This window comes from Sclerotinia sclerotiorum, genomic scaffold (assembly GCF_000146945.2).
Source record: "Sclerotinia sclerotiorum 1980 UF-70 scaffold_17 genomic scaffold, whole genome shotgun sequence".
Classification (NCBI taxonomy): domain Eukaryota; kingdom Fungi; phylum Ascomycota; class Leotiomycetes; order Helotiales; family Sclerotiniaceae; genus Sclerotinia; species Sclerotinia sclerotiorum.
In genome coordinates this window covers 882,941-908,684 of record NW_001820819.1, presented here as the reverse complement: position 1 = coordinate 908,684, position 25,744 = coordinate 882,941, and the positions used below count along the sequence as shown (strand labels likewise).

The 25,744-nt window shown below is 40.9% G+C and overlaps 10 protein-coding genes across 10 annotated transcripts; 5 read left to right on the top strand and 5 right to left on the bottom strand.

Moving 5' to 3' along the window:
* Positions 1 to 824: 824 nt before the first annotated feature.
* On the bottom strand, positions 825 to 959 carry SS1G_11280 (predicted protein; the record flags this gene model as incomplete). The annotated part of the gene is made up of 1 exon (XM_001587988.1): positions 825 to 959. The coding sequence occupies one exon, from the start codon at positions 957 to 959 to the stop codon at positions 825 to 827; it is 135 nt and encodes a 44-aa protein (XP_001588038.1).
* Positions 960 to 2,249: 1,290 nt separating this feature from the next.
* Positions 2,250 to 3,418, top strand: SS1G_11279 (hypothetical protein; the record flags this gene model as incomplete). The annotated part of the gene is made up of 2 exons (XM_001587987.1): positions 2,250 to 2,825; positions 2,876 to 3,418. 2 exons carry the CDS (start codon positions 2,250 to 2,252, stop codon positions 3,416 to 3,418), a joined length of 1,119 nt encoding a protein of 372 aa, XP_001588037.1.
* A 578-nt stretch (positions 3,419 to 3,996) lies between these two features.
* SS1G_11278 (hypothetical protein) lies at positions 3,997 to 4,572 on the bottom strand (the record flags this gene model as incomplete). The annotated part of the gene is made up of 1 exon (XM_001587986.1): positions 3,997 to 4,572. One exon carries the CDS (start codon positions 4,570 to 4,572, stop codon positions 3,997 to 3,999), a length of 576 nt encoding a protein of 191 aa, XP_001588036.1.
* Positions 4,573 to 5,844: 1,272 nt separating this feature from the next.
* SS1G_11277 (arginase) lies at positions 5,845 to 6,947 on the bottom strand (the record flags this gene model as incomplete). The annotated part of the gene is made up of 3 exons (XM_001587985.1): positions 5,845 to 6,160; positions 6,217 to 6,800; positions 6,861 to 6,947. 3 exons carry the CDS (start codon positions 6,945 to 6,947, stop codon positions 5,845 to 5,847), a joined length of 987 nt encoding a protein of 328 aa, XP_001588035.1.
* A 1,014-nt stretch (positions 6,948 to 7,961) lies between these two features.
* SS1G_11276 (predicted protein) lies at positions 7,962 to 8,308 on the top strand (the record flags this gene model as incomplete). The annotated part of the gene is made up of 2 exons (XM_001587984.1): positions 7,962 to 8,029; positions 8,071 to 8,308. 2 exons carry the CDS (start codon positions 7,962 to 7,964, stop codon positions 8,306 to 8,308), a joined length of 306 nt encoding a protein of 101 aa, XP_001588034.1.
* Positions 8,309 to 8,529: 221 nt separating this feature from the next.
* On the top strand, positions 8,530 to 10,104 carry SS1G_11275 (predicted protein; the record flags this gene model as incomplete). The annotated part of the gene is made up of 4 exons (XM_001587983.1): positions 8,530 to 8,608; positions 8,792 to 8,984; positions 9,065 to 9,789; positions 9,860 to 10,104. 4 exons carry the CDS (start codon positions 8,530 to 8,532, stop codon positions 10,102 to 10,104), a joined length of 1,242 nt encoding a protein of 413 aa, XP_001588033.1.
* A 552-nt stretch (positions 10,105 to 10,656) lies between these two features.
* On the bottom strand, positions 10,657 to 11,202 carry SS1G_11274 (predicted protein; the record flags this gene model as incomplete). The annotated part of the gene is made up of 3 exons (XM_001587982.1): positions 10,657 to 10,702; positions 10,834 to 10,933; positions 11,097 to 11,202. The coding sequence occupies 3 exons, from the start codon at positions 11,200 to 11,202 to the stop codon at positions 10,657 to 10,659; spliced, it is 252 nt and encodes an 83-aa protein (XP_001588032.1).
* Positions 11,203 to 14,949: 3,747 nt separating this feature from the next.
* SS1G_11273 (hypothetical protein) lies at positions 14,950 to 19,551 on the top strand (the record flags this gene model as incomplete). The annotated part of the gene is made up of 2 exons (XM_001587981.1): positions 14,950 to 18,339; positions 18,391 to 19,551. 2 exons carry the CDS (start codon positions 14,950 to 14,952, stop codon positions 19,549 to 19,551), a joined length of 4,551 nt encoding a protein of 1,516 aa, XP_001588031.1.
* Positions 19,552 to 20,730: 1,179 nt separating this feature from the next.
* On the bottom strand, positions 20,731 to 22,552 carry SS1G_11272 (hypothetical protein; the record flags this gene model as incomplete). Its single annotated transcript, XM_001587980.1, has 2 exons — positions 20,731 to 21,593; positions 21,874 to 22,552. 2 exons carry the CDS (start codon positions 22,550 to 22,552, stop codon positions 20,731 to 20,733), a joined length of 1,542 nt encoding a protein of 513 aa, XP_001588030.1.
* Positions 22,553 to 23,288: 736 nt separating this feature from the next.
* SS1G_11271 (predicted protein) lies at positions 23,289 to 23,594 on the top strand (the record flags this gene model as incomplete). Its single annotated transcript, XM_001587979.1, has 3 exons — positions 23,289 to 23,304; positions 23,384 to 23,474; positions 23,534 to 23,594. The coding sequence occupies 3 exons, from the start codon at positions 23,289 to 23,291 to the stop codon at positions 23,592 to 23,594; spliced, it is 168 nt and encodes a 55-aa protein (XP_001588029.1).
* Between the last annotated feature and the right edge of the window lie 2,150 nt (positions 23,595 to 25,744).

Genomic DNA, 25,744 nt, shown 5'->3' with positions numbered 1-25,744 from the left:
TCATGATGCGCCACTCTGTGGGTATTCTAGGCCAGTATTGATACATACAGGCGTCTGAATATAATATACTCTGTGTGACCAAAAGGGTGTTTATAGACCAGCAATTGTATTTAACTTAGAATCTACAAGTGGAGAGCACCTGTAGATGGGGATAGCTACTCTATATACACACAAATGAATGGCTTAGCTGCAATGGCTAGGCAAAAAGAAGTCATATTTATCCCTCCAATGATCTTACTTTACCGATAACCATTGATACCTAGTACTTGTCCGGATCTGATCCTCAGGTCACCTAAATCGCATACTAATCCCGAGTAATCGTATCATGTGTGGAAATGGTTAATGTACCTGAGGTTTCTTATATAATAAGGGTGGGAGGAAAGCAGGGATTTCCGTCACACTCTGAAAGAATTGTAAAGAATGGGCTAATGCTTAAATCAAGTACTTTCTCAGCACCCTCCACTTATATTAGCCGATATATAATTTCATACCAAAAACAACCAAATTACATAGTTTTCCTTTGGATATTTTGACATAATGTTACGACGGCTATCTTCTACGCCGTGTCACATGACTAAACCAAGGTAACGTGACTAAGTCACGTTATGGACCGCTGAGGAACGCTGGCTGTCCAGGACCGCTGCGCGGTCCTGACTAGCCATAGGCATGAAGGTCTATATAATCAAGATGGATTTCCTTTGTATAGAGCTTCGTGCTCAAGATCAATCATTTAGTATACTCTACTATTAGTTACGAATTGCATATCATTATTGTCATTACTTTAAGTCCCTGCTTGACGCCTAGTTATAAACTACCTCGAGAGCCTAGAGCACTTCCACGTGATCTAGACGGCAAACCTCGTAACATGTAGTTGATGAGCTCTCAGAGTCTCTCTTGCGCTTCTTTGTCTTGGTGGTTGAATTCTGGGTTTGTTCAGGGCTCCAGGAATGCTTTGCCATTTTAGATCATTGTTAATAACCAAGGATAGCGCACACATACCTCTTGCTCGTGGATGTCCATAGAATATATGGCCCGTCGGTCTCTTGTAAGTGCTCACTACGTCTCGGAGATTTGCTGGCAGCTTCATCGCGAAAGTCAGAATGATCTAAAAACAAGATAGCGACAACACGACGTCTATTCCTGGTAGCTTGTGATGGTACAATCTTCTCCAGGTGCTCCTGAATAATAAGCCACGTTGACGGGATTGTTAGATTGATGAGCTTGTATGGTTGTATGATAACAATTGTAAGATCTTATATCGTGTATGAAAGTGGAATGAAGCATGGCCTAGCGGAACTTCGTCCGTTAACCTTGCCTAATCCTCCTCATCCTTCTCATCCTATCATTTCGATCATATTTAATTTGATCTACAAACTTTATAAATATTTTTGCGGAGGGAAAAATCAGGTGATTTTTATTCTCGAACACTTTCTTTTATCTTCAATTACTAGTTGATTCCTCAGCACAAATATTCTTGTTGAGGAGCAGATCTTGCTATTATCCTCTAAAAGGTATTTCTAAGTTACATTGTCATGTCAATTGTATTGTGCCAATGTCATAAGACACCACAGATCTCTCAAAATACGCTAGGGGTAGCCGTTCCGTTTGACGCATCAAAGGTTCAGGTGTTTGTTACATGATGGCATTACCCAGCCTGACCTTGTGCGGATGATGTCTTGTATTTGTTCATTCGTGGCCGTTTAGCATTATGGGTGAAAGCACTATGGGTGAAAGCACTATGGGTGAAAAGCACTATGGGTGAAAGCACTATGGGTGAAGACACTTCTCCTGTCTAGAGTGTCTACAGCTCGTGGAAAAATCAGAGACGGGGTGACAACTAGGTCTTATCAGCCGTCCCGACAATGATGTTGAAAGTATCCAAGAGACCAAGATTGACCTTGAATTTTGGCAAACTAACAATCAGAATGGAGGTTTTACTGATTGAGCCTTCCCAAACACATACACAATTGTACTCGCCGTCACGATGTGATACCACTCAAGTCTGGTGTCAATCCACACAGGAATATCCTACATCACAAAGTTACCCTTGCCTCTGGATATGCACTTTAAGGACTCATTATTGTTTATGATTTGAGGACTCATCGGTGTAACTCTTCGCTCAGTTCCCGTTTGTCATGGCCTGCATCATCTTCTTGATAAGGATACGATAACAACCCCACCTTGATCGATATTATTCTATTCGTAACAGAATTTCAACAATTGCAACAATTTCAAACTCAAACATCATCATGGCAACAACTAGTATTGCACAAACGGATAATATTGCAGACGAAAACTCACGTCGTGCTGCCCAAGAAATTCAAGATTATCTACAAGCTCGTCTTGCTGATACATCTGGGCCTCCTTCATTCCGATCCCTTCCCATCATCGATTTAACCCCTTCATTCTCACCATCCCTAGCCTCCCGTCAAGAGGTTGCAAAAAAAATCAACGAAGCATGTACCACTGTAGGATTCTTCTACATCACCGGACATGGAATTCCCAAGAGTATTTGTGATGAAGTATTTAAGCTTTGCGAACGTTTTTTCAGCGAATTACCTCAATCCTCAAAAGATGCTATTCATGTTAAGAATTCGGATCAATTTAGAGGATATGAACCTGCTAGTTATTCATCTGTGAATGATTTCACAACAAAAGAAACAAAGGAGGCTTTTAATTGGGGTTATGAGTATGGATTAGATCCTACTGGTGGAGATGGAAAATATGTGGAACTAGATGGGACATCTGCTGGTGGTAAAAATCAATGGCCGAATGAATCTGAAATTCCTGGATTCTATAAGGGTATTGCGGATTATTATGGCAGGGTGCGTTGATTCACTTCCATAATATTACAATTTCTAATGATATGATCTAGATATTACAACTGTGCAAGCACCTTTTCCGTCTATTCGCCTTATCTCTATCTCTCCCAGAGGATTACTTCGATCCACTAGTAACTCACCCAGGAGGAATCGGAAGACTAATCAAATACCGACCAAGTACAAATCCCAAGCCCCTCTCATCCCTAAACGAAGAAGAAGAAATAGGACTTGGCGCCCACTCAGACTACGAATGTTTCACCCTCCTCCTCCAAGATGAAACTCCTGGCCTCGAAGTCCTCAGTCCAGATGGAAAATGGGTAAGCGCCGAGCCCGTTGAAGGCGGAATCGTAGTAAATGTTGCGGACTTTTTGATGCGTTGGACAAATGGTCTTTACAAGAGTACTATTCATCGGGTTGTCAATAGGACGGCTAAGACTCGATATTCGGTGCCTCTATTCTTTTCAATCAATTATGATGAGACGGTTGAGACTTTGTCTTCTTGTGTCAGTGAGGATAATCCATCGAAATATCCTCCGATTACGGCGGGAAGATATGTATTAGATCGTCTTGCGATGACCGTTCCGGGGAAATATTGAGTGATGGATGGATATACATGGCATGGCATGTAATCTTTTTTATTATGATGTATCATTTCAATTCGGAATTTTATCATTATTCATCTTATCTCGTTCTGAGGCTTTACATACAAGTTCAAAATAGTATGCTCTGAAAACAAACTCTATTAGCCGAGATACTCTCCTATTCACCTGATTCACAGCATCTATTTCGCCGCTAGTCTATATACACTATATATACATAATCTTATAATCTTATAATGTATGTAAAGTATAAAAATGAAGCCCGAGATTTGATTTTAATTTTAATTTTGAATTTGATAATAAATATTTTCATGCCATTCCCAAATCCCCAAACGCCACATTGATGCATTTCTCATTTCTCATCTTTCGCGTTGTTAAATAATACCTCATACCTACCATCCATATCCCATCCTAGAATGATAGATCCATCCACCCATTCATTCATTCCTAATCCCAAAACCCGATCCCAATCCCATCCATTTCCAATCCATAAACCCGTCCCTCCCAAATCGATCATCCCTTATTCAAACCCTCATCTCTTTTCCCCATTTTCCACTCCCTCGCCCATCAATCAATCAATTATCCATCCTATAAACCTGATAACTCATAATCAACATCCAAAACAAAAAAATAACCCCAATCAACATAAACGCCCAGGCCGCAATCCAACTCTGACAAATACTATGCTGCAACAACCAAGCCAACGTCGCCGTACTCGCACCCGTCTGCGGATTCGCCGTAACATATAAATTACAATTCCCATTGACGCTACCGGAGGGACCCCAAAGTTCAATACTCCACACGATCAGTCCAACCAACCATAACACAAACAGGATAAAAGTCCCTAGGATGACGATTCCGGGCAGTAATTGGCGCTGCGATATTAACCATAGCATGAGTATTATGAAGAGGATGCCGAGAGAGGCAGATACTATCCAGTAGGGAAAGTACCAGGGAACGCCTAGGTGAAGTTGGTTTTGGACTGAGAGGAAGTAGGCGGATATTCCGAGGATGGTGGAGGATGCTATTAGCATGAAGAAAATCCAGAAATTTAATTGACCGGGTGGCCAGCGGTATTTGGTAGGAGTGCGATCTAGAAGGACGGAGCGTTCGCGGAATCCGACTGAGGAGGAGGAAAGTGTTGAGACCATTTTGTGAGGGGTGGTCGGTGGTGGATTATTGGAGGTAGGATATTGATGTTTGTCGAAATGGGTAGACAAAATGATTTCAAGTCAATTCCCTCTTATATTCCTCTAGCTCCTTATCTGCCGTATCGTCTTATAGATTCCAAAAACTTCTGATTTCAAATCCACAAAACCGAACCTCAATTGTAAGATATATTCCCCGTTCGTTCTCAGCTTGCGTTTCTCAGCGCATATAAAAAGTCTCCGATAACAAAATCTCTTTCTTCTCTTGAAATAAACCTTGCGAAGTCCGCAATATCTATTTATACCTAACCTTTCCCTCCACAGCCGTACAAAAATCTCAATCCCGTACGATAACTCGTCCACGTAAAACCCCCTCGTAAGTTTCAAAACCGGTGAATGTTGAGTTGTCGTTCGCTGAGGTGTTGATAACTCTTCTATATTCCTCCAGTCGGACTCGAAGGATTCGATTCCAATCGTTCGATAAGATGGTACCACTCGATCCAGGGGGACGTGCAGCGGAAGATTTATGTGCCTGGTGGTACTTAGGTAGGTAGGTAGGTAGCTAATGCGCATATAGTGATTGATTGATCGATGGCAGGGAGGTAGTACAGTGTATTGTCGTCGCTATACTCCAGATGTATAGAGTACTGAAGGAAGAATGTCCAAAGGAACAGAAAAAGAACGAGAGGAAGAAAAAGTAGAATAGAGGGACCTGCATTGGTTTATCATTTTTTATTTCCGCGGTATGAATAATATAATTGGGCGGTTAATGTTGGGGCTGGGAAAGCTGGGATGACGACACAATGTAAAGGAACACAGCGCATCACACCAAAGCCTAAAGAAATCATGAGGCTAGGAGTACTTAGGTACCAGGGTTCATAAATACTGGAGACCCGGTACTTGAAATTGGGGACTTTTAATATATATTTTTTTAAAAAAAAAAGAGACATGTCGGCGGTGACGACGATGACTTTCTCACTCGGCGGTGAACTTATATACTCTTACTACGTGCGGGGAAGTTTTGATATGTTTTTAAATTTATTTCATCCATGATTTGCCCATCTATCTTAAGATTCTTAACATGTGAAAATTATGATCCACCTACCCCTCTATCCTGACAACTTACGAAGTATAACCGTAAATGATAGATTAATTCCCCATCGTCTTGGGGCTACCAAAGCAATCTAATACCAAAAGTATAAATAGCCAACCTCGATCTAAGGGTATATTTCCCAATATCTCATCAGTATCTATTTCCGATATTCAAAACACTGTTCATAGCAAGCTTTCACCCAAAGCGCATCTAACCAATGAGCACCCGGCTCTAACAGTCTCGTGTGCTCCAATATCATTGATACCAGGTTCAAGTGTTGGGTTGACCTCTACCAAATCCATGGCGATCAAAGAACCAGTCTCGTGAACGCATTCAGCAATGTAATCTCCTTCTCTTAAAGTCAAACCTCCACGAACAGGCGTACCAGTAGAAGGAGCGTAGGTAGGGTCGAGAGCGTCGACATCGAAAGAGAGATGGATAGGGGTATCGTTACCAATATGGCCGAGAGCCATTTCCATGACTTTGCCAATACCGTGTCTGAGTTTGAGAATTAGTGAGCGTGCAAAGTGAATTAGTGCGACGGAAACACAAACCTATCAATGTCATGCATGCTGAATGCTTTGATGCCATTTTCACGGAGAATCTTCTTCTCTCCTCTGTCCACATCTCTCAAGCCAATATAAACAATCTTCTTTACGCTAACCATATGTTCATCCTTTAACCATCCAAAGATTTCAGGCTTTTCTTCTTGAGCAAGGCGCGTTAAAAATGCGACTGGCATTCCATGAACATTTCCAGAGTCGGAGGTTTCTGGTGTATTGATATCGGCGTGTGCATCAACCCAAATTAATGCCATCTCTCTTCCTAAACGCTCACGGATTGCTTTTGCAGTTCCGGAAACTGAACCAATAGCAATGGAATGATCACCACCCAGAGTCAAAACGCAACGACCCTCTTTGGCATGTTCATAAACTTGTTCAGAAAGCTTTTGTGTAACGGCAGAGACTGCGCGTGGGTTCTTCATCCTTCGGTGGTCTGGATCTTCAAAAGGGATTAATTCCTTATAGGAGTGGACGGTATTATCATGGTGAAGTTTGTATCCTAATTCCTCTTCGAGTTGAGTAAGTAGACCACTCTTGATGAGTGCTGAAGGTGCTGCATCAACTCCTGGTTTACACTGCATTTGTTAGATTAGTTGGTAATTTTATGATGGGGAATTAGAGGGTGGGTAACTTACTTGTCCACCAGAGAATCCGACAGCAACAACACCAAGTTGGTCGCCTTTCGACAAGAATTTTGGTTGAATCATTGAGGTGGTAGTCATTTTGAGAGGTGTTATTTGGGTGCAAAACAAGATGATGTTGAAGTTGGTTTAGTAGTGCGCGGATTTTCCAATTTAATTGTTGATAGTTATTGATAGCGGGGTTTTAGTGGTGGGGATGGTTATAGGTACTAGGTAGATGGGGGATTTTGAAATAGATATGGTAAATAACCACTTTTCGGTGAATCAAAAGAAGATAAAATTGAGATGAAGTAGGAATGAAGAAGGAAGGGAAATCTTGAGGTATTTGTAAAAAAAAAAAAACAAATATCTCACATACTCACATACTCTCAAACGACGCTACCTTTTCATCAAGTAATTGGTGGGCTCTCCAAGATTAGCTTACGGACTTTCAAAGAGTTCTTCTCACCTAATTTTTCACTTCTCGACCCCTAAGCGCAGGTATTCGCGACGCGTCTAACACTTAAAGGAAGTTCCTTCCCACAGTTTCCCCTAAGTGATAATATACACGAGAAGAAGAGATCCCATGATAAATTAGAATGATTAGGGGTAACCAATGAGAAAAATGTTTGTAAAAGAGAATAAGATACATCGGGGTAACGCGGAAAAGAGATCTTGAGGATTTTGATGATGTTGGATATGGATGGATTGATGGCACTGTGACATGGTCGTACTGGATTGTGTGGGTGCATGTATGTATTGTCACTCATTTGATTGTCATTGAAGTGAAAATAAAAATGAAATTCAATTGATTGGGATCCCTCCTTGGTTGGAGTAGTAAATGGGGCGCTTAGGACGGATAAATATCAATTCTTGATTCTTATAAAATCATTCACAGTAGAGAAAAGAATTATAGACTCTTTCGTTGAGTATTCCTTGTATGAGAAGAGGTTGTTGAATCATTGATTTGATTGATTTACATGAATGAGGGGAACATCTATAAGGTTAGCGGCGAGATCATGTGTCGGTGCTCATCATCGGATTTAAGTGCATCACGACAACCTGGAATATTAACTTAATCCTTCACATTCATCCCCATTTGGAGAATGATCAAAGATGCTTTATACTGACTATCATGTCTTTGGCTTTATTGCTTCATATATTCAGACCAAAATGAGGACAGCGTATGTATTATTTCATCGTTCAAAGAATACGAATAACCAAGAGGTCGAGCTTTGTACCTTGAGGCAGCCCAATGGAACCGCTGGTACGGCTACTGGCATCAGAAGGACCCCCAAGGTTGGAAGGGAACGTTGAGATTGATCTCCAGTCCAAGATTTCACACGCCTATCCGAACATTTTTCCATTTTGCTTTTGAGCCAAATTCTGACCCCGGGAAGTTACATTGTCCAATACCAATTCCGGTACCATGTGTCCTTGCTCACAATCACGTGAACTTGTGAACATTTGAGCGCTTTTTATTTCAAACTCGACGCGTTACCCCGCCATTCATTTCGTTTGCTATTTCGTTTGCTTCTTGATGAAATGAGCATGCGGCAGTTTTCGTTTGCATACGATGGCTGAATATTTACCATCTAATACCTTAAAATCAATCAATACAAGACTCCACATTTGCACATCTACACACTACCATCTTGCATCTCGTCTCTCAAACTAAATCAATATGTATGAATCTTGTGATCCGGATGGCCCTGGTTTCTATGAAACCATCATCGACAACATAAGGTATCGTTATGGAGGTCGTCAGTTCTCATGTTTTGGTTATACAATGTCAATACCACCCTTTAATAGTCTCGACCGTCCCAAACCCATCGAATACTGGAAGGCTCAACTTGCATTTTGAGGCGTTTCATCCAGAGGCGGCGATATTAATGCTCTCAAAATACGTTTGGTTAATGCTAATACTGATGAAATGAGCATTGCAGTGAAGCTAGGTTGTGAAGAAATGGCACGTGTATACCACGAGAAGGCACGCGAAAAGCAAGAACTCGAGCGAGAAGCTCAACTTGGGGCTCAAAGACGATCTGAACGTGAAAGTCAGCAAAGAGCTCTGCAGTATAAATGGGCAAACCGAGTTATCGATATGAGGCTGGCAAAAACTGATCCCAACACATTCTTGTATGAGCTCTTTTGCAACGAAAATGGACATGACGAAGGTGTCCTCCAATCGAACTGGATGGTCTGGATGATGGCTACAGAGTTGGCCTACGTCATGCGGCCGATATGTTTGGTCTATTTCATTCAACATCGATATCAAAAATTATGGTTATCGGCTCCAAGAAGAACAATTTGGCAGCTAAGAGATTGCAGACGCTTAATCTTGAGGCTGGATGGCTAAGTCAACCATCCCACGCTAGTTCGGGCACACGGAAGCGACGTGCGGAAGATGAGAATGACTATGAGGACGGCGAAGTCCCATCTATTGGGGTTGCTGAAGAAGCTAGACGACGTGCAAATGCTCAAGCTCGATTTTCCTCAAACTCTAACCATGCCGGAGTTGCTAGACAAGATTCAGCACGTCTGCAACAAACGCGTGCGGATGAAATAAAACGTGTGAAGAGAATAGCGGCTTATCTCGGAGGGACTATCTCGGCTGCAGACCGAGCTAGGTTAACAGAATTGGGTGTGAGTCAAGCTGAGATTGGACGTATATCAACACAGGGTGGCTATTCATTACTTGCGGAGATTAATCGGCATAGATTGGGTTATGCTGATGCTGGCGAATACGAGGGTGAGGAGGATGAGGATGGGGATGATAATGCTGAGGTTGAGGTTGAGGGAGAGAATGATGTCAATGTTGATGAAGGACCATGGGACGTTACAGGACATTGGAAAATCGAATGTCGTGATCTGCGACGTAATTATGGACACCGTGCCCCATACCTTCTCCAAATATTTTCCAGCAATGAACTTCATCGAAATGGTACGGAAATGTACGGACGTCTTCGCTTTGAAGAATAGAAAGGTTTAATCCGTTTCTCATCTATGCGTAGCGATCAAGATGATCATTGAGATCAATATATCCTCGATACCAATGATGAGATATCCGCCGAAGATCCTACAAGATGTTATAGATGGAGGGGAAAAGATTCAGGATATCATTCAGTTAAGATCGGACTCTAAGCTGTACAAGATGAGATTTTCAAATGGTGGGAATAAGGTTGAAGGAACTTGGGCTCATCAGGATGGTTTTGTGAAGTTTACTGGTGTTAAGCTTAGGGATGCACTCCCAGGTTAAGGACAACATATTTTGAATGATTGGGACATGCATAATCAGCAAGAGTATGATAGAGCCAATAGGGCGAGATGGCGTTGAGGGTGATAGGATTTATTTGAAGTGAGTGGGTGGATTTGGGAAGAGGAGATTAGGATACTGATATGCCAAATGATTTCATTCATCGAATACTTTATCTGTAACGATATATGCCATTTTGTGCCAATGTTTGATGAGTAAAATTTAATCATGGATTTTTGGATTAGGGTTGGAAACTTCAGATTGGGGACCTTGAAGAGCGTAATTCGCATTTCTCCAAGTGTTGTGTGCGGAAGGGTACGCAGAATAGAGGAGTATAATCACTAAATCGCACATTGACTACAATGATTCTTACTTCAGATATATCTCATTCTCACAACCGTGCATCACACAACCATTTATTCCACGAACGATCACATTGGTACTTGTCATAAAGCCAGGGATACTGATGTTTAATATGATTTTCATTCCCATTTTCATTAAATCTTCATAACGCATAACCCAATCCCATCCCGTTCATCCCCAAACCGACCATCCTCATAAGTAAAGTATAACCCCATCCCCAACATCATAATCCCCACCCCTTAATTAATTAGAAAACTTAGGATTAACCTTTGATCTACATACTCAAAACCATTAGCCAAATCCCCATTTATAAAATGTAAGATCATTACGAAAAGTAATAAAATGAATTTGAAAAAAAAAACAACATACCCAGTCTGCTTCTCATACAAATTCCTCGCTCCATCTGTAATCTTCTCATTTTGTTCTCGGGATAATGTATGTCCTGTTTTCTTTTCGATGAAATCGAGGCCTGGGGGTGGGGGGTTTTGTTAGTTGTGCAGTCTAGGAAAGTATGCGAGGAGGAGAGGATTGTGAGGGAAGGTTGTTTGGATGTAGATAGATAGATAGATAGATAGATAGACGGACAGATTTGAGGAAGGAGGGGTAAGAGAAATATCAGACATTAGACATACCTTTATCACCATAGTCTTCTTTTCCAGCTGTGTTGTTGGTAGTTGTACCGGTGCTTCCTGAGGAGCTGCCTTTGAGGGCATCTTTGGCTTTGTTTACGAAATCCATTTTGGTTGTTTGGTGGTTTATTGGCTGATTGATTGTTTGAAAAGTAACTAGGTATTTATAAGAGGTTATATATAATAGTATGTAACTGTACTTAGGTACTGATTGATAGAAAGAAAAAAGAGAGAGATCAAGGTTAAGGTTACCAAAGAACCTTCCTTCCTTATATACCCCTCTCTCTCTCTAAATCATCCAAGACGCCATTTTTACAACTAGTGCGTCAAGGTTCTATCATATCTGTGCCTTGATTCTTCCTTCCTTTCTTTCTTCCTTTCTTTCTCTCTCTTTCTGCTTTGATAAGGTTACTCCGTAGAAGCTTGGTTTCGTCTCGTCGTTGCTAGGCTTTTGCTTATGAAAATGGAGGGGAATAATGGAATTGTGGTTTGTGATTGGATGGATTTCTTGAGATTCAATTGAATGTGGGGAAGGGATTGTGACGTACGCCAAGGGACTTTTGTGCTACTTGGGAGAGCTATGCTATCTTTTAGGGGTCTTTATGAATACCCATGGAAATATTCGTCACATCATATCTGAGAAGAGTGGAAATGTTAATCTACTATGAAATCATACATATTAGTATGATAAGCTTTCCCGGAACATAAATATAGTTTAAGCCACTTTGATATTTTCAGCTGCTCAAGGATATAACTTTATATAACGCATAGCTTATCCTAGGACCTCTGCAATTTGTGAGCTAAGATTAAGGTTATATACTGTTAGCTCAACGATATCACATAGCTGAGCATGGAATTACTCACTTCTCGCCTCTATACTAATAAGCCATCGAAGTGTGTCTGCAAATTGCCAAGCGATCGAAAAGTATCTAGAATATGTTGATGCTTGGATAAATGGAGAATTTTAAGTCAGTAAGTAGAACATATGTGGTACACGAGGAAGCCTTGTGTACGAAACAATATATACCGTAGCACAAGAAACCTTCTCAGGTAAAGAATCGCAGCATTCACCATTTTAATCATGCCTTGTTGGGATGTTGACGTTAGCAACGGCGACGATTGAATTGAACGTTACGATGAGTACTAGAATCGTGGCAGCGCCAGTATATAAAAGGTGATGAGCGAAACATGAGGACTTTTTTGGTGACATTCGGTGCGGATAGTGTGATTGATACCATTATTAAAAGTAGCAATCCAGCGATTAGCTATTATTTATGTCAGTACGATCTACGGCGACTCTTCTAAGAGGGTTACTACAATAGCAAATGCGTCTTCTACGGATGGTAATGTGCCTATTGCATAACATTTCATGATTCAGCTCTAAGCCATATATTAAAGTAGTTTGTTGTAGGATCACACGCTGCGACGATTCTAAGCTTATAAGCTTGTACTTATTCTGTTTATTTTTAAGTGATGGCAACATCTTACTCATATGGGAAAATAAAAGCTAAATTCCTTCCATCTTCCAGCCCATCTAGACTTCTGATAACTTTTTATGTTAGTCTTATTTACTGGCGGCTTATTACCCAGCTTTTCAATTCTCTCAATTCCATATTTAGTTTCGCCATCATTCGGGTAGAAAGCTCTAGTCTGGAGATCTAAAATGCTCGAGAATCTCCGGAGTGCAATGAAACTAGAGTTTTGCCGTCTAGGATGATTATCTATCTCCATTCAGCAATCTCAAGGAATCTCATCATGCTTGCATACAAACCTACTCTCAAGTATCCGTTGGGCATACTAGCTAAAGACTCGATTTTCAACAAAGTCAAGATTCTTTTCATGAGCTCTTTAGTCCGAACGAATCACCTGGTCGTATGAAATATCCCGAAAAAAGCGAGCTTACAAAGTCCTACCAAGAAGCACTTGTAGAGAAGAAGAATCTACTACCCTGATATAGCCACAACAGAACTGTAGGCTCAGATTATCGCAGTCTCATATTCTTTGCAATGACAATATTCCTTACAAAAGTAGACCAACTTAGTTGACAAGCTGGAATGATAAACAAAGGACTGGGCCAACTCAGTGAAAAACTCCGTGAGTGACTCCGTGTTGGGTAGTATTCAAAATGATATACGGAAGTTTTCAAGCTCCCAAGCTGCATTTCGAAAATCAAGTTCCCCATTCCTTACGAGAGAACTAACTTCAGCTGATTTTGTGGGTGTATTAGCTAGTTTTAAAGCGAGATGCTTAGCGAAAGTCGTCTAGTCGTTTCCAATAGCTCCGCAAATTATAGAAAGTAGTTGGCATGTAACAACTTCAAGTGTGAAGATCAGATTGGCGAGGCTTCTTCCATATCGATGTTCCGTGTCGCTCGACAGAGTAATGGAGGGATTTTACCAAGTGCTAAAAGTTGTTGGGGTAGTGATATATTCTTTTTTTTAAGCTCAATTTTGAGATTCTTCTCTTCTACGAGCGTAGAAGAGAAGAATCTGGACTGATATCGAATAATATTTATTAATTATATTATAAGAAGTCTTCCAGCGTAAGGTGACAAATCGTGACAAAATGGTACCTGACTTATCGTCGGACCCATGACATAGCGAACAGGTAAGGTATACTGAATTGTTTCTCGGATCTCAATATGCAAGATATTACAGCTAGATCATCTTCCTTCTCAGGAAATCTGCAGTTTTCAATGAAACCGAACCTCATCTACACAGATAAACAAACTATCATATTCTCACACCACGAGAGCTCAACCATTAGGGCCTCCAATAAGTGCCGGATCGAAATCATAAGATAAATTGTCCGTGAAAAGTGTTCGAAAAGAAGACGTAGAACCCAGCAAATATTAAAATGGAGATATCTCATGGGCGCGAAACTCATAGTGTTAGAATAGAGATGGATGAGGGAGAGTGCGGTTATTGAATTTATCATGTTGAAGTGGCTGATTTTGTTGATACTGTAGGTTGGTATGATGTATTTGGGAGTACTGCAAATATGCCAGCTAGAACTAACTAAAAAGGAATACACATTTCATCGAAGCCTGCCTTGGGGGGTTGAGAATTGGTAAGATAGTTTGATAGGTTATGTGACATATATTTGAATTAGCCTTGGGGAGTGAGAAATGCAAAGGGCCATCAGAGAGATCTTGACTATCAGATCTTGAATAAATAAAGTAATACATGAGGCAGCCTCGTGAATATGTGCATGCGAGTATATATATGTGTTCAAATTTATAGAGCTTCTTATATTTATAGAATTAGTAAATACTATCCGGCTGGATGTTATGGTTATTATTATAGCCTTAATGTAAACCACCTGACCTCTAATTAATGAAGCCTGGAATACACAATACCATGAGATTTCTACGTGACTACTCCGTCGACATTCGTGTTGTGGTGGGGTAAAAGTGCTGTTATAAGCTTAGCTTAACTCTGTGAGAAAACAAACATTGTTGGTCGTCCTGACAAAATTTATCCCTGTAACCGAATGTTTTTGTAGAATTGAATTGTTGACAGCGAATTTACATGCAGTGAAGCTTCACTGTTCAACTTTTGATAAAATTCCAAGATCAAAGTGAATGTCAAAAACTTCATGATTGCCGTTCCACACCTCAGGTAACATGCTATACCAACCATTCAATCCATTTCTCATTACTCCATCAAGCCCCATAGACTCGTTCGTTGCTTCTGCCATCATCATTTCATCCAGTTCAATTTATTATCCACGAGGGGCCGAGCGCACTACTCCTGACGCAGAAAACACAACATACAGCATACAGCATATGAAACCTGCGATCAAATACGAGTAGACAGACAGCGAATGTGACTCGTTGAACTATCGGCGGCGCAAGATGGCCGAGGGAGATGATTTCACAATGTCAAGTTTGTCAACAATGTCGGAAACGGATTCACGTCCACAAACTGCACGCCAGGATTCGGAAAGCGAGGCATTCAACTTCCATAACATGGGGAACCATATGGCAGATAGGAGTGATAATGATGATTCAATGTCTATGAATTCGCAGGCTTTTGAGGAGAATAATCGAATGCAATCTCCCGACCCTCGGAATTTACCTACTCTATCCCCTCCAGCTGATAGCAGTATACTTTATGCTCATAGCGATAATGGGGATAATCGAAGTGACGGTCTGCTGAGTGCTATGGATGCAAGAGCAATGGAGCAACATCTGGATAATGTCGAATCGAGTTTTCTTCCGACGGTTTCACCAATCGGCAAACATGGCAAGGCTGGTGCTGATGATACTTATTTATTTGATGCGAATCGGAATGGGGAAAGGTCCCCGGCACTCGAAACACAAACGCCGAAGAAGAACATTAATAGCAGTGAGAGTGAGGGTTCCGGTTCACCCCCTACACCAGATGGTGCATATAAAACTCCTGGCCCTGCCCCTCGATACGCTGTGCAAGTTGAAAATGATGATTCGGAACAAAGTGGGAACACGACCTCTGCTCTCGAAACGCTTTCATCTCCAACAGCTGCCGCCGCTGCAAGAACTATATCACGAGCAATGTCAGTGGCAAGTATGGGAGAAAATTTCGAAACCGCATCACAATCAATCTCTCAATCAAAAGCACAATCAGATGAGGAGGACATGGAAGCTACACCAACAAGATCCAGCCAAAATTTACGAGCATTTTCCGAATCAACGAACGATAGTTCAAGCCCGAACCACGAATCATCGACTCGAAGCATAAATCAGAGTCTAGCCGTCGATGCCGGTGCGACTCTTGGAGCTGCACTCTCCGCAAGCAATAATTCTAGACCTAAATTTCTGCGAAGTCGGCATTCAAGTCAGAGATCTTCTGTCTCTTCTTTCATTACGAATCCTGAACATAATGACGATCGAAGCGACCTTACACCTGGTGCAGATTATGCTTTGCAGTCTGGAGGCGCGGTTCCTTCGGCAGGATTATCGCGAAGTGGTAGTATGACGTTATCCAGGACTATAAGTTTGGGAAGTATGGCTTCAGGTATAGATGAGACGGGTGACTCATTCGGAAGAGTTGAAGGACCGCTAGCGACCTTAGCTGAGGAAGATATGAATCGTGGGAGGACTGAACATCAAACGAATTCCGCCCCCGAAACACCTCGAGCAGCTAGTCGACCTATGGACCCACCCACCGATACAATCATTGCACGACACGTTCGCAATGTTCAAGTACCCGAATCAATGGCCAAAGACTTTCGTACCAAACATGGTGTACATACACCCAGCAAGTCGGCGAGTTTTGCTGCATCCGCCGTAGCTCATCGAAATGGAAAGAATCTCACATTAAAAGAACAAAGTAGCACAATCGAAAGATTATCCAAGGAGAATTTCGATTTGAAATTAAAAGTCATGTTTCTCAGCGATAGATTAGACAAGCTCTCCGAAGAAGGTGTTAAAGAAATGATATCCGAGAATGTTGAGCTCAAGACAGGTTTGGCGGTTATGCAGAGAGATAATAAAGCTCTTCGCAAAAAGGTCAAGGACCTAGAGAAACAACTTAAGGATGATGAGGACCGACCATCCACAGCTCGATCGGGTACATCTACGGAAGGAAGTCAAAGATGGTACCAAGAAGGAGCTTTCGAACGGGAGGAGGAGCTTCTTTACCTACGAGAAAAGGTTGAGGAATATTTAACGGAAATCGAGAGGTTGAGAAATGAAAGCCTTGTTCGGGAAAATGAAAAGAGGAATCTCGCTGATCTAGTTCGTACCATGGGTGAAAGACGAGGTCAAAATATCGAAACACGAGAAGAAATGGATGTTTGGAAAGATCTTCTTGAGCAAGAAACTGCCCGTAGAGAGCAGAGTGATGACGAGATAAAAGTTCTTCGAGAAGAGATCTTCCGATTGAAATCAGAGGCGACAGCTGGAGGGCATGGATTGAACCACACAACTAATATTTACAACATAGCCAAAAAGCGTGTGGGATCACCTTCAAGATCAAATTCCAATATGTCTGATCGCGGGTTAGATGAGAGGAATGGTACATATAGTTCGGCAGGTACATTGGTGGAGGAGATCCGGCGAGATAACGAACAGCTTCGACATGAAAATGCAGAGTTAAGACGGGAAGTTGGAGCACAAACATCAATGTTGACTTCACGGAATCGCGAGAAAGAAAGGCTTTACCAAGAAATTGAGGACTTGAAGCTTGGCCAGAGGAGAGGCGGTACCTCGGTGGCTGGGGAGAGCATATTTGAACGATCAGCATCGCGAGCACATGAACGATCGTCATCCAGGACCAGTGCAGGTACACGACAGGCAAACATGAGTGAGGCTGAACGTGAGGAATTCGAGAATAAGCAAGCCGAACTTCGAGATAGAATCAACAGTCTTAAGATCCACAATCAGGATTTAACACGTGAACTCGAGTCTTGTATAGAGGATTTTGAGACGGCCGTTGAGCAAAAGAAGGATGCTGTGGGTCTAGCTCAGGAGTTGCAAGAAGCTTTGGATGTTGCCGAGAACGATTTACTCACTATGCAAGCTGACCGGGATGAAGCCCTCCGAGGTCAAGAAGAAGCCGAGTTGATGTTTGAATCTTTACACAAAGAAGCTCAAGAAGAGCTTGATGGGTTTGCTGCAGAGCAAGAAGAAGCTAATGCAGAGATTGAGCGTCTCCAGGCTGAGGTCGCTGAGGAGAAGGAGAATTTCAATGCTTTGCAGAACGAGATGAGAGAAATGAGTGATATTGTTGTTAGGTTGGAGGATGATCATGAAAGGAAATCCAAAAAGATTCAAGAACTCGAAAGGGAATTGGATGATGCCAATAGGGAACTTGAGGAAATTGAAAAGAATTATGTCGAATCCAATGAAAAGGTCAACCGGTTGAATGTCCAGCAAGAATCGAGTCAAAACGAGATTGCATTTCTTCGAGAAGAACAAGATGGAGATAAGATTAAGATTGGTGATCTTGAGGCAGCCATTCGGAATTTGGAACAAAGTCTTCAGGAAGAACAAGAACGTGCTAGGGAACTTGATGAACGCCTTGACGAGGAAAGACATCAAAGAGAAGTTGTTGCTAATCAAGAGAAGCAAGAGATTCAACAATTCGTCAATGATCTTAATCGTGAAGCAACAACTGCCAAGGATGAAGTCAGAAGATTACGAAAGAGTCTCACCTCGAGAGAAGTGGAAGCTGCAGAGTGGAAGCAAAGACTTATGGAACTTGAGAATAATCTCAGGGAAGCTCTTGGTGATGTCAATGGTACTAGGTCAAGTTTATTGAATGTGAGTTTATTTCACCCTATACTTCATAATACACAAATCTAATTCCTATAGGCTATCGCCAAACTTCAAAGAGAGCACGAAAAGAATGTTCGAGATCTGGACACTGCCAAAGCTGCTCTTGCCGAAAAAGAACGTATGATCAAACAACGTGACGACCTCCTAGAATCCCACGCACTCGAATCCCGCAAATTAGCAGATATGTTAGACAAAGAACGCCAAACACATCGCCTTACCAAGAATCAGTACGAAACATCTCAAAAGACGTCATCACACACCACTCGAACTCTTTCACAACAAGAATCTCGTGTTCTGGAATTAGAAGCATCTCGTCAACAAGATAGAAGAAAGATAGCACAGCTAGAAAACAATTTCAAGGAACAACTTACGGAGAGAAATAATTTGTTATTAAACATGTGGAGTAGGTTGGCCAGTCTTTGTGGAACAGACTGGTCTCACAATAACTCACTTATTAATGGTCGTGCTTTACCATCTTTAGAAGCAGTTTCGACAATGTTTCCAGGTTTCTCAAAAAACCTTTTAGCAGCTGTTAAAACCATTGAAACTCTAGTTGGAGATTTCCGAGGTAGAGTCAAAGATTTGGATAGGAGACTCTGGAAAGAATACTCAACCCTAGAGAATAGATTTGAGATGCAAACGAAGAAGTTGGACAGATTAGAGACGATGGCAAGATCTGCAGTTCCACTTAATAGTATGGACAGTAGAGCCGAAGTGGTCAAACTAAAAGATTTAAACCGCAGTCTCAAAACGGAAATTTCAAACCTCAAAGCAGCAAATGGTGTTTATGAACCCACTTCTCCCTTTCCATCTGTACCTACAGGTCCGCGCCGACGAATCGATAATTCGTTATCCAGATCCTCAACCATGACGCGACACTCTTCAGCATCGGCTCCTGCATCGAATGGTACCCCTTCAGTTACAACATCGAGTTCTAACGCAATGACGAGAACAGAAGGTGACGAGGAATATAAACCAGATTTGAGATGGCAAGTTCGATTGCAGGAATTGGAATATAAGTTGAAGGCGGAGAGGGAAGCGAGGAAATTGGATAGGAGTAGTGCGGCGCAGAGATTGAGGGAGAAGGATAGGGAGAATAAGGAGTTGGTGGAGCAGATGGAGAGGGGGAGGGTGAGGAATGGGAGGTTTGGTAATGGTAGTGGTGGTGGCGGTGGTGGTGGGGAGAAGAGTGGATGAGTGATGAGTGGGAGTGAATAAGATGGGCATTGAACATTGGAGCGAAGCGACTTTCGTGATATTTAAAAGGGAAAGGTATCATATCATATCATTGATCATTGGCGTAGAGGAAAGGCGTGGAATTGGGAATTGTAGGATTAAGGAGGTAGGTAGGTAGGTACAAGGGATAGGATGGATGGATGGATGGAGAAAGGTAAAGGGTATACACACATACATACATACATACATAAGCTGGATAGCTGGCGTTTTCCCTTTTTCTTTTCTTTCGGCTAATTGTAGCGTATGGATGGTATGGCGTATGGAATGGTGTATGGCGTCATGGCGAATAGTTATTTAGTGGTAAATAGTGAATACATAGTGAATAGTAAGTAGTGTATGGTAGATATACAACGTGGAATATATCAGGTCAAGTAAGATCTTAGTTATATCATTTTAAAGGTATATATATATAACCTTGAATATGTTTTGCAATTTTTTGTATTTCTTTCCTCGGAATAAAACTAAATCAAATGAAGACAAGATAAGGCAAGACAAGACATAAAATCATTCATTTATTCTTCTCTGCTTAATTTCTTCTTTCTATCATCTCATCTCATCCCAGTTTCTAAATTCTTTTCTATCCGAATCGCATCTTTAACCCCTCCTCCCCCTCACAAAAAAGCCTCTCTACCTCCTCACTGAACCTCTCAAAAGCTCGCCTTCCATTCCACTCCATTCCATCCCGTGCATCTTTCTTGATCTAAAAACCTATCCATCTACCCATCCACCCATCCCCCTATCCATCCCCACTCCCCCCATCATTCATCCACAGCCCTAAAATCTAAACCCCAATTCCAATTCCAACCCCAACACCAGTTCCAGTTCCAGTTTCAAACCCAATTTCAAACCCCTTAAAAAAATGCCCCGCCAAACTTTTCACATCATCCGTTACACCATTCGCCACCGCTTAGAATCAAATCATACACTACACATACATATACATATAAATGTACAAGCAAATAATAAATCTCCCTGATTTTCCCCAACTGAAGAAAAAAAAATGAAATAATGAAATAAAAACCCTATGTCATTCCATCACTAAGCCATGTTCAACATCACTTGGATTGAACGCAAGGCCAGACACAGGCCAGACGGAAAAGAACCAGACATAAAAAAACATCTCTCCCCTCCCCTCAAAAATCACAAAAGATCTTTAACCCATCCCAAATTGGCTCTATTATCATTGGAAACTCTCGCATATTCCAACAACAATCTCAACACATAAATTTGCATATCTTCCCTCCTCAAAACTTTATTCGCCCATTCCTGGCCATCTAATGCAATCTTCTCAGCTTCTCTATCATGATTTTCCAGTCGAAAATTTTCTCCTTCATAACCGAGGAAATATTGCATGATACCATAGAAATCCATATATCGATTATCCATTGGAACGAAATGTTTCCAGGGAATAAGTCTCGAGTCGTGCCATTCTCGGAATATGGTTGCTTTAATGGGTAAAGAAGAGGAGAGTAAGAATCCACGATAACGTCCTGAGAAAGAATTTCCATCGATATCGGGAATATATTTGTTGTTGAATTGTTGAGACATTTTTTGGCCTTCTCTAATGGAAAAGTATGGATCGGTATAAGGACATGTTTTATCTTCTCGTTCTTCATCACACATCAATTCAATAAATCCCGTATCTGACCACTCATTAACCCATTCTCCAAGTCTATTTTCTTGTTGAGCACCAATGTTGTAGATGGAAGTAGGAAGTGCGAAATTTGGGGGAATTGCTTCCCATGATTCAGCTCGGGAAACTGATGTATGATTCGTCATGGAAACGAAGCGATGTCGTTGAAACCCTTTCCAATTATCTTCCTTGTTTCTTCCTCCAGTCGCGACACCTCTCCAAATGACTTTATTCAACTTCTGATGCCACGGTGCTCCATGATTATCACCACCTGAAAATCTTTCTTCTTTTGCCCAATACATTGGTGCCGGCAATAAAATTTCGTTGTTGGTGGGGAGTTTAGAACCTCCGAAAAGAGGGAATAACTCTTCTGTGGAAGAAATCGAGAGAGGATTAATCATCATTCCATGAAGGGATTGTAAATCAGGTTGATGACAAAAATCGGCCGAAAGACTATAATTCGAAACATAACCTTTGTAAGTATGTAAAGAAGAATGACCCATGGAAATCGCAGGTGTTTTCGAAAAATCCGTCATAATCTCCGCTCGACGTGCGAGACTGTCTGGATGACAACCTCTAGTGGCAATTCCCCAATATGGACCTTTTGATATCAGTTATTTGATTGCCAAAACCATATCCTCAAGACATACCTGAAACCTCCCATTCCCTCTTAGGTGGATCTTCCTCTCCATCACCAGCGTGTCGTGGAGCCGGTAAACTTCCATAATCCTCAGATACTTCATTGACATCTGTTAATTTCCTAGTAGCTCTTTCAATCTCCATATTCTCATTGATCACCTCCCATGGCGCAACCATTCTCGGTTCATCCATCGCATTGAGTGGAATATCCATATCTGGTAGATCTTCTTGTATGGTTCTAATTAATTGCAACCAAATTTGAGTCCAAAACCAATCACTTTCGGCCGTCGCATTTCCATTTCGAATACTAATGACCATTCCTGCATCTCTAGCTTGAGTTCTCATTTTCGCTGGAGTCACTCCCCAATATGGACCTAAATCATGATAGATTTGATCAAAGAAATCCTCTACCATAACTGCATCATGTTCTTGGGCGAATTTAAACCATGCATCAAATCCAGGTGGTGGATGTCTTCCTCTTCGTTTGCGATATTCTGCAGCAGCAGCATCAACATCATGACTTTCCTTTTGCAATAATTCTTCAAACGTCTTTCCTGCATTTTCAATCAAGGTATCGATAGGATGTTCTTGTTTTGATTTTGGAATGGAAATAGGTAATTCATTTGAGGATTGTGTATATGGTTTGGGAGGTGGCTTGGGCGTGTAAGTGTAGGGTACTTCGGGAGTCATATATTGGAATGATGAAGTTTCGGTCGAGTTTTTGAAATAGAGCACAAGTAGAAGGATGGCTGATGCGCCCAGTATATATCGAATGAAACCTCCAGGTCTTCTAGGAGGGCCTGGATAAGCCATTAGAATGGGTGAAGAGATTGGCATTCTTCGATGGTTCGGTAGGAAGTGTCAGGGAATGCCGGAATAAAAGAGAGAGTATAAAAAGTTGAAGATTGTCGATTCTTTTTTTTTTTTTTTTTGGAAATAAACGAAAGTTCGATATGGAATCTGGACCTGAAAATGGGACCTTGAGAATTCGTGACGACCAAAAGGTATAAGATGGCGTTGCAGTTAGGTCAGGTACGTAAAGTCGAATAGAAATCTAATTGAAGTCGGGAAAAAAGGATAGCGTCTAAATGAAGATGATTGGAAACTAGGGTTTCAGAAGGTTGCATTTAATACGCAAATAAAAGAGAGTGAGGGAAGTTTAATCAATCGGGTTGGTAAAATGAAGTGAAATGAATGTAGAAGGAAGGTATTATCCGGTATTGAATGCATACGAATGCATAAAGATAAATGGAAAATCCCCAAAGTCGAATTGAATCGGTGGATCTTGACCAATTATTTTGACTTTGTTCCTGACTGAGTTTCTAGTGTGAAAAAGTGCCGCGTTGACAGCTGCAGGTAAGTGGAGAAAAGGGTATAGGAGAGGAGAGGAGATCCCAAATTGATGAGATCAATAGATACTCAATAAATGGATGTGAGTAAAGGTAAGAAAGAACGAATGATTTTTCGTGGTGAAAATGATGAGTTTCTCTCCAAGTATCTCTTGATAATCTTAAATCATAGCTGTCGTTTACATTGGCGTGAAATTTGCATTGAAGGTTGAGTCGAAGGTCGAAGATCGAAAGTCGAAAGTCAAAGAAGAAGTAAAAGGAAGGTACCTAGTAAATTAAAGAGTGCAGGCGATTTAATGACTGATGACTCCGATCCAAGTAGTGCAAATTCACCGATAATGAATATGATTATCGGAAAAGACCCAAATCAAAGTCAAATATAAATATAATAATATAAATAAACAATTCCCTTATTCCAGAAGAATCGGATCCAGTCTTCCCATCATATAGAGAGGATACAGTATCAAAAGGAGTGAGTGGAGTTTGGGGAAAGGAGAGAATGAATGAATGATGATGGTAAATAGAAGAAACGAAGAAACAAAGATTAGGATAGGAGTCGGATTATCATAAACTTCCTCTTCTTCTTGTTCTTCTTCTTCGTCGCTTGTGGAGGATAAGAATATTTTGCGTGAGGGGTTGACGTCGGTTGGATTTTAGTTTGGATTCAGATAGATTAAGATATCGGTATGATGTTGATGATCTTCTTTTCTCAAATTTCAATATTGGCTTGAGAGGTTTATTACTTGGGAATCCTAGTAGTAGTGACTGACAGAGTAAGGTTACTTCTATCTAGATATAATATAAGTAGTCAATCCTCTGTACAAACTGTAATTATCGTGAAAAGATTTAATATCGATAAAAACCCATCACATTTGTACCAGGTAATAGGCAACCTTATACCTACTCTGGAGTCTGGATGTAAAATTACCTAGTATATCTAAATTTCAACAAAAGGCTAATGACTTGGCAACGGGTAAGGAAATATCGAAAGTTGAGTAGTACCGGTAGATCAGGGGAAGGGCAAAAGAGGAGGAGAGGATAGTACAGAGTTCAGTACTAGGGATACAGATAGAGATACAGTATGGAGTACAGATATAGATAAGGTAGATACGTAGTAATAGAATAAAATGGATCTGTGTATCTTGATTTTATTAACCTCATTTTATTTTTCATATATATAATCGATCGTCTTACCTAGGTACGTAAACTAAATTTTATCCATTGAATTCTTCAATAGTATATTTTCCCATAATTCCACCGATGTTCTCAAACGATCTAATATCTATTTTCATCCATTTCATCTATTCATCTATTTCACCCATTTCATTTATTCCATCCTCTTCATCCTCTTCATCCTCTTCATCCTACTCTAAAACCACACACATAAACCCCATCCCAGCAAATCCCAAGCACCGACGTCAAACACCCAAACCTTGAGGCGTTCAACCCTAACCACTAAAGGTTTAAAGGGCTTCAAGACATGCGTAATTCGTAATTCATGTACGACCGAGTAATCTAATCTTAATAAGTGGCAGTTATACAGGGCGGATCACGAAGTCTGTGCACCCACTGGCTGAGCCAAGAAATTGGGCGTTGTGGGGTTGATGGTAGGGGTTGTGATTGGTTGAGTATGTTGCTTACTTTATTTCTTGGTGAGATGGATTTATTATCTGGAAGGGTTTTTAATTATTTTGTTGTATTTTACTCCTTTTTTGAAGTGTTGAGATGATGAATATAAAATATACAAATAGAATATTCTTATAATCTTCCACTTCTTCAATCAACAACACCCATCTTCAGAAGGTTTTATACCCCGGAACATCAACGTTCAAATACCTACAAAAACCGCTGATCAGTATCAAGTAGAAACCATTTGCAACAAACCTTCTTCACATCATGAAACTCGTTACGAATCATCCAAATTATTAAAGCCATAATGGATGATGAATCTTCTAGTGTATAACTGATTGATTGACGATTAGTACCACTTTATTGAAGAGGAAGTGATACTAGATAATTGATGAGGTGGTTTGGAAGGATTGGATTTATCTTAGTGTGTGTTGTACCGATTCACCTCATTTACCTACCTAGGTACACCAGTACTTGAGGTTACCGATCAGAGAGCAAGTTTACACCATCCTATTCATGCAGAATTATTTCTTCCTTTAAATATTATATATCATATCATATTATCTATTATCTACCACCATATAAAAAATACATTATCATCTACAAATATCTAGATGCGAATAGATAATAACCATCCATTAAATACCCAACCAAACACCTACCTGGAAATCCCATCCATCCCATCCCATCTCAACTACCTACACATTTATATTTACATTTAAATTCCCCCCACCCCTACTCAAACAACCAGACCGTATCTCACATCCTACAAAAATCCAAGCATTCATCCGAATCCTACCCAAATACTCTTATACAGGTAAGAGGTGTTGAGGTAATACAATACGGATCACGACATTGTCTCACGGGTACGTACGTATATACATACATACGGTATACTTATTTA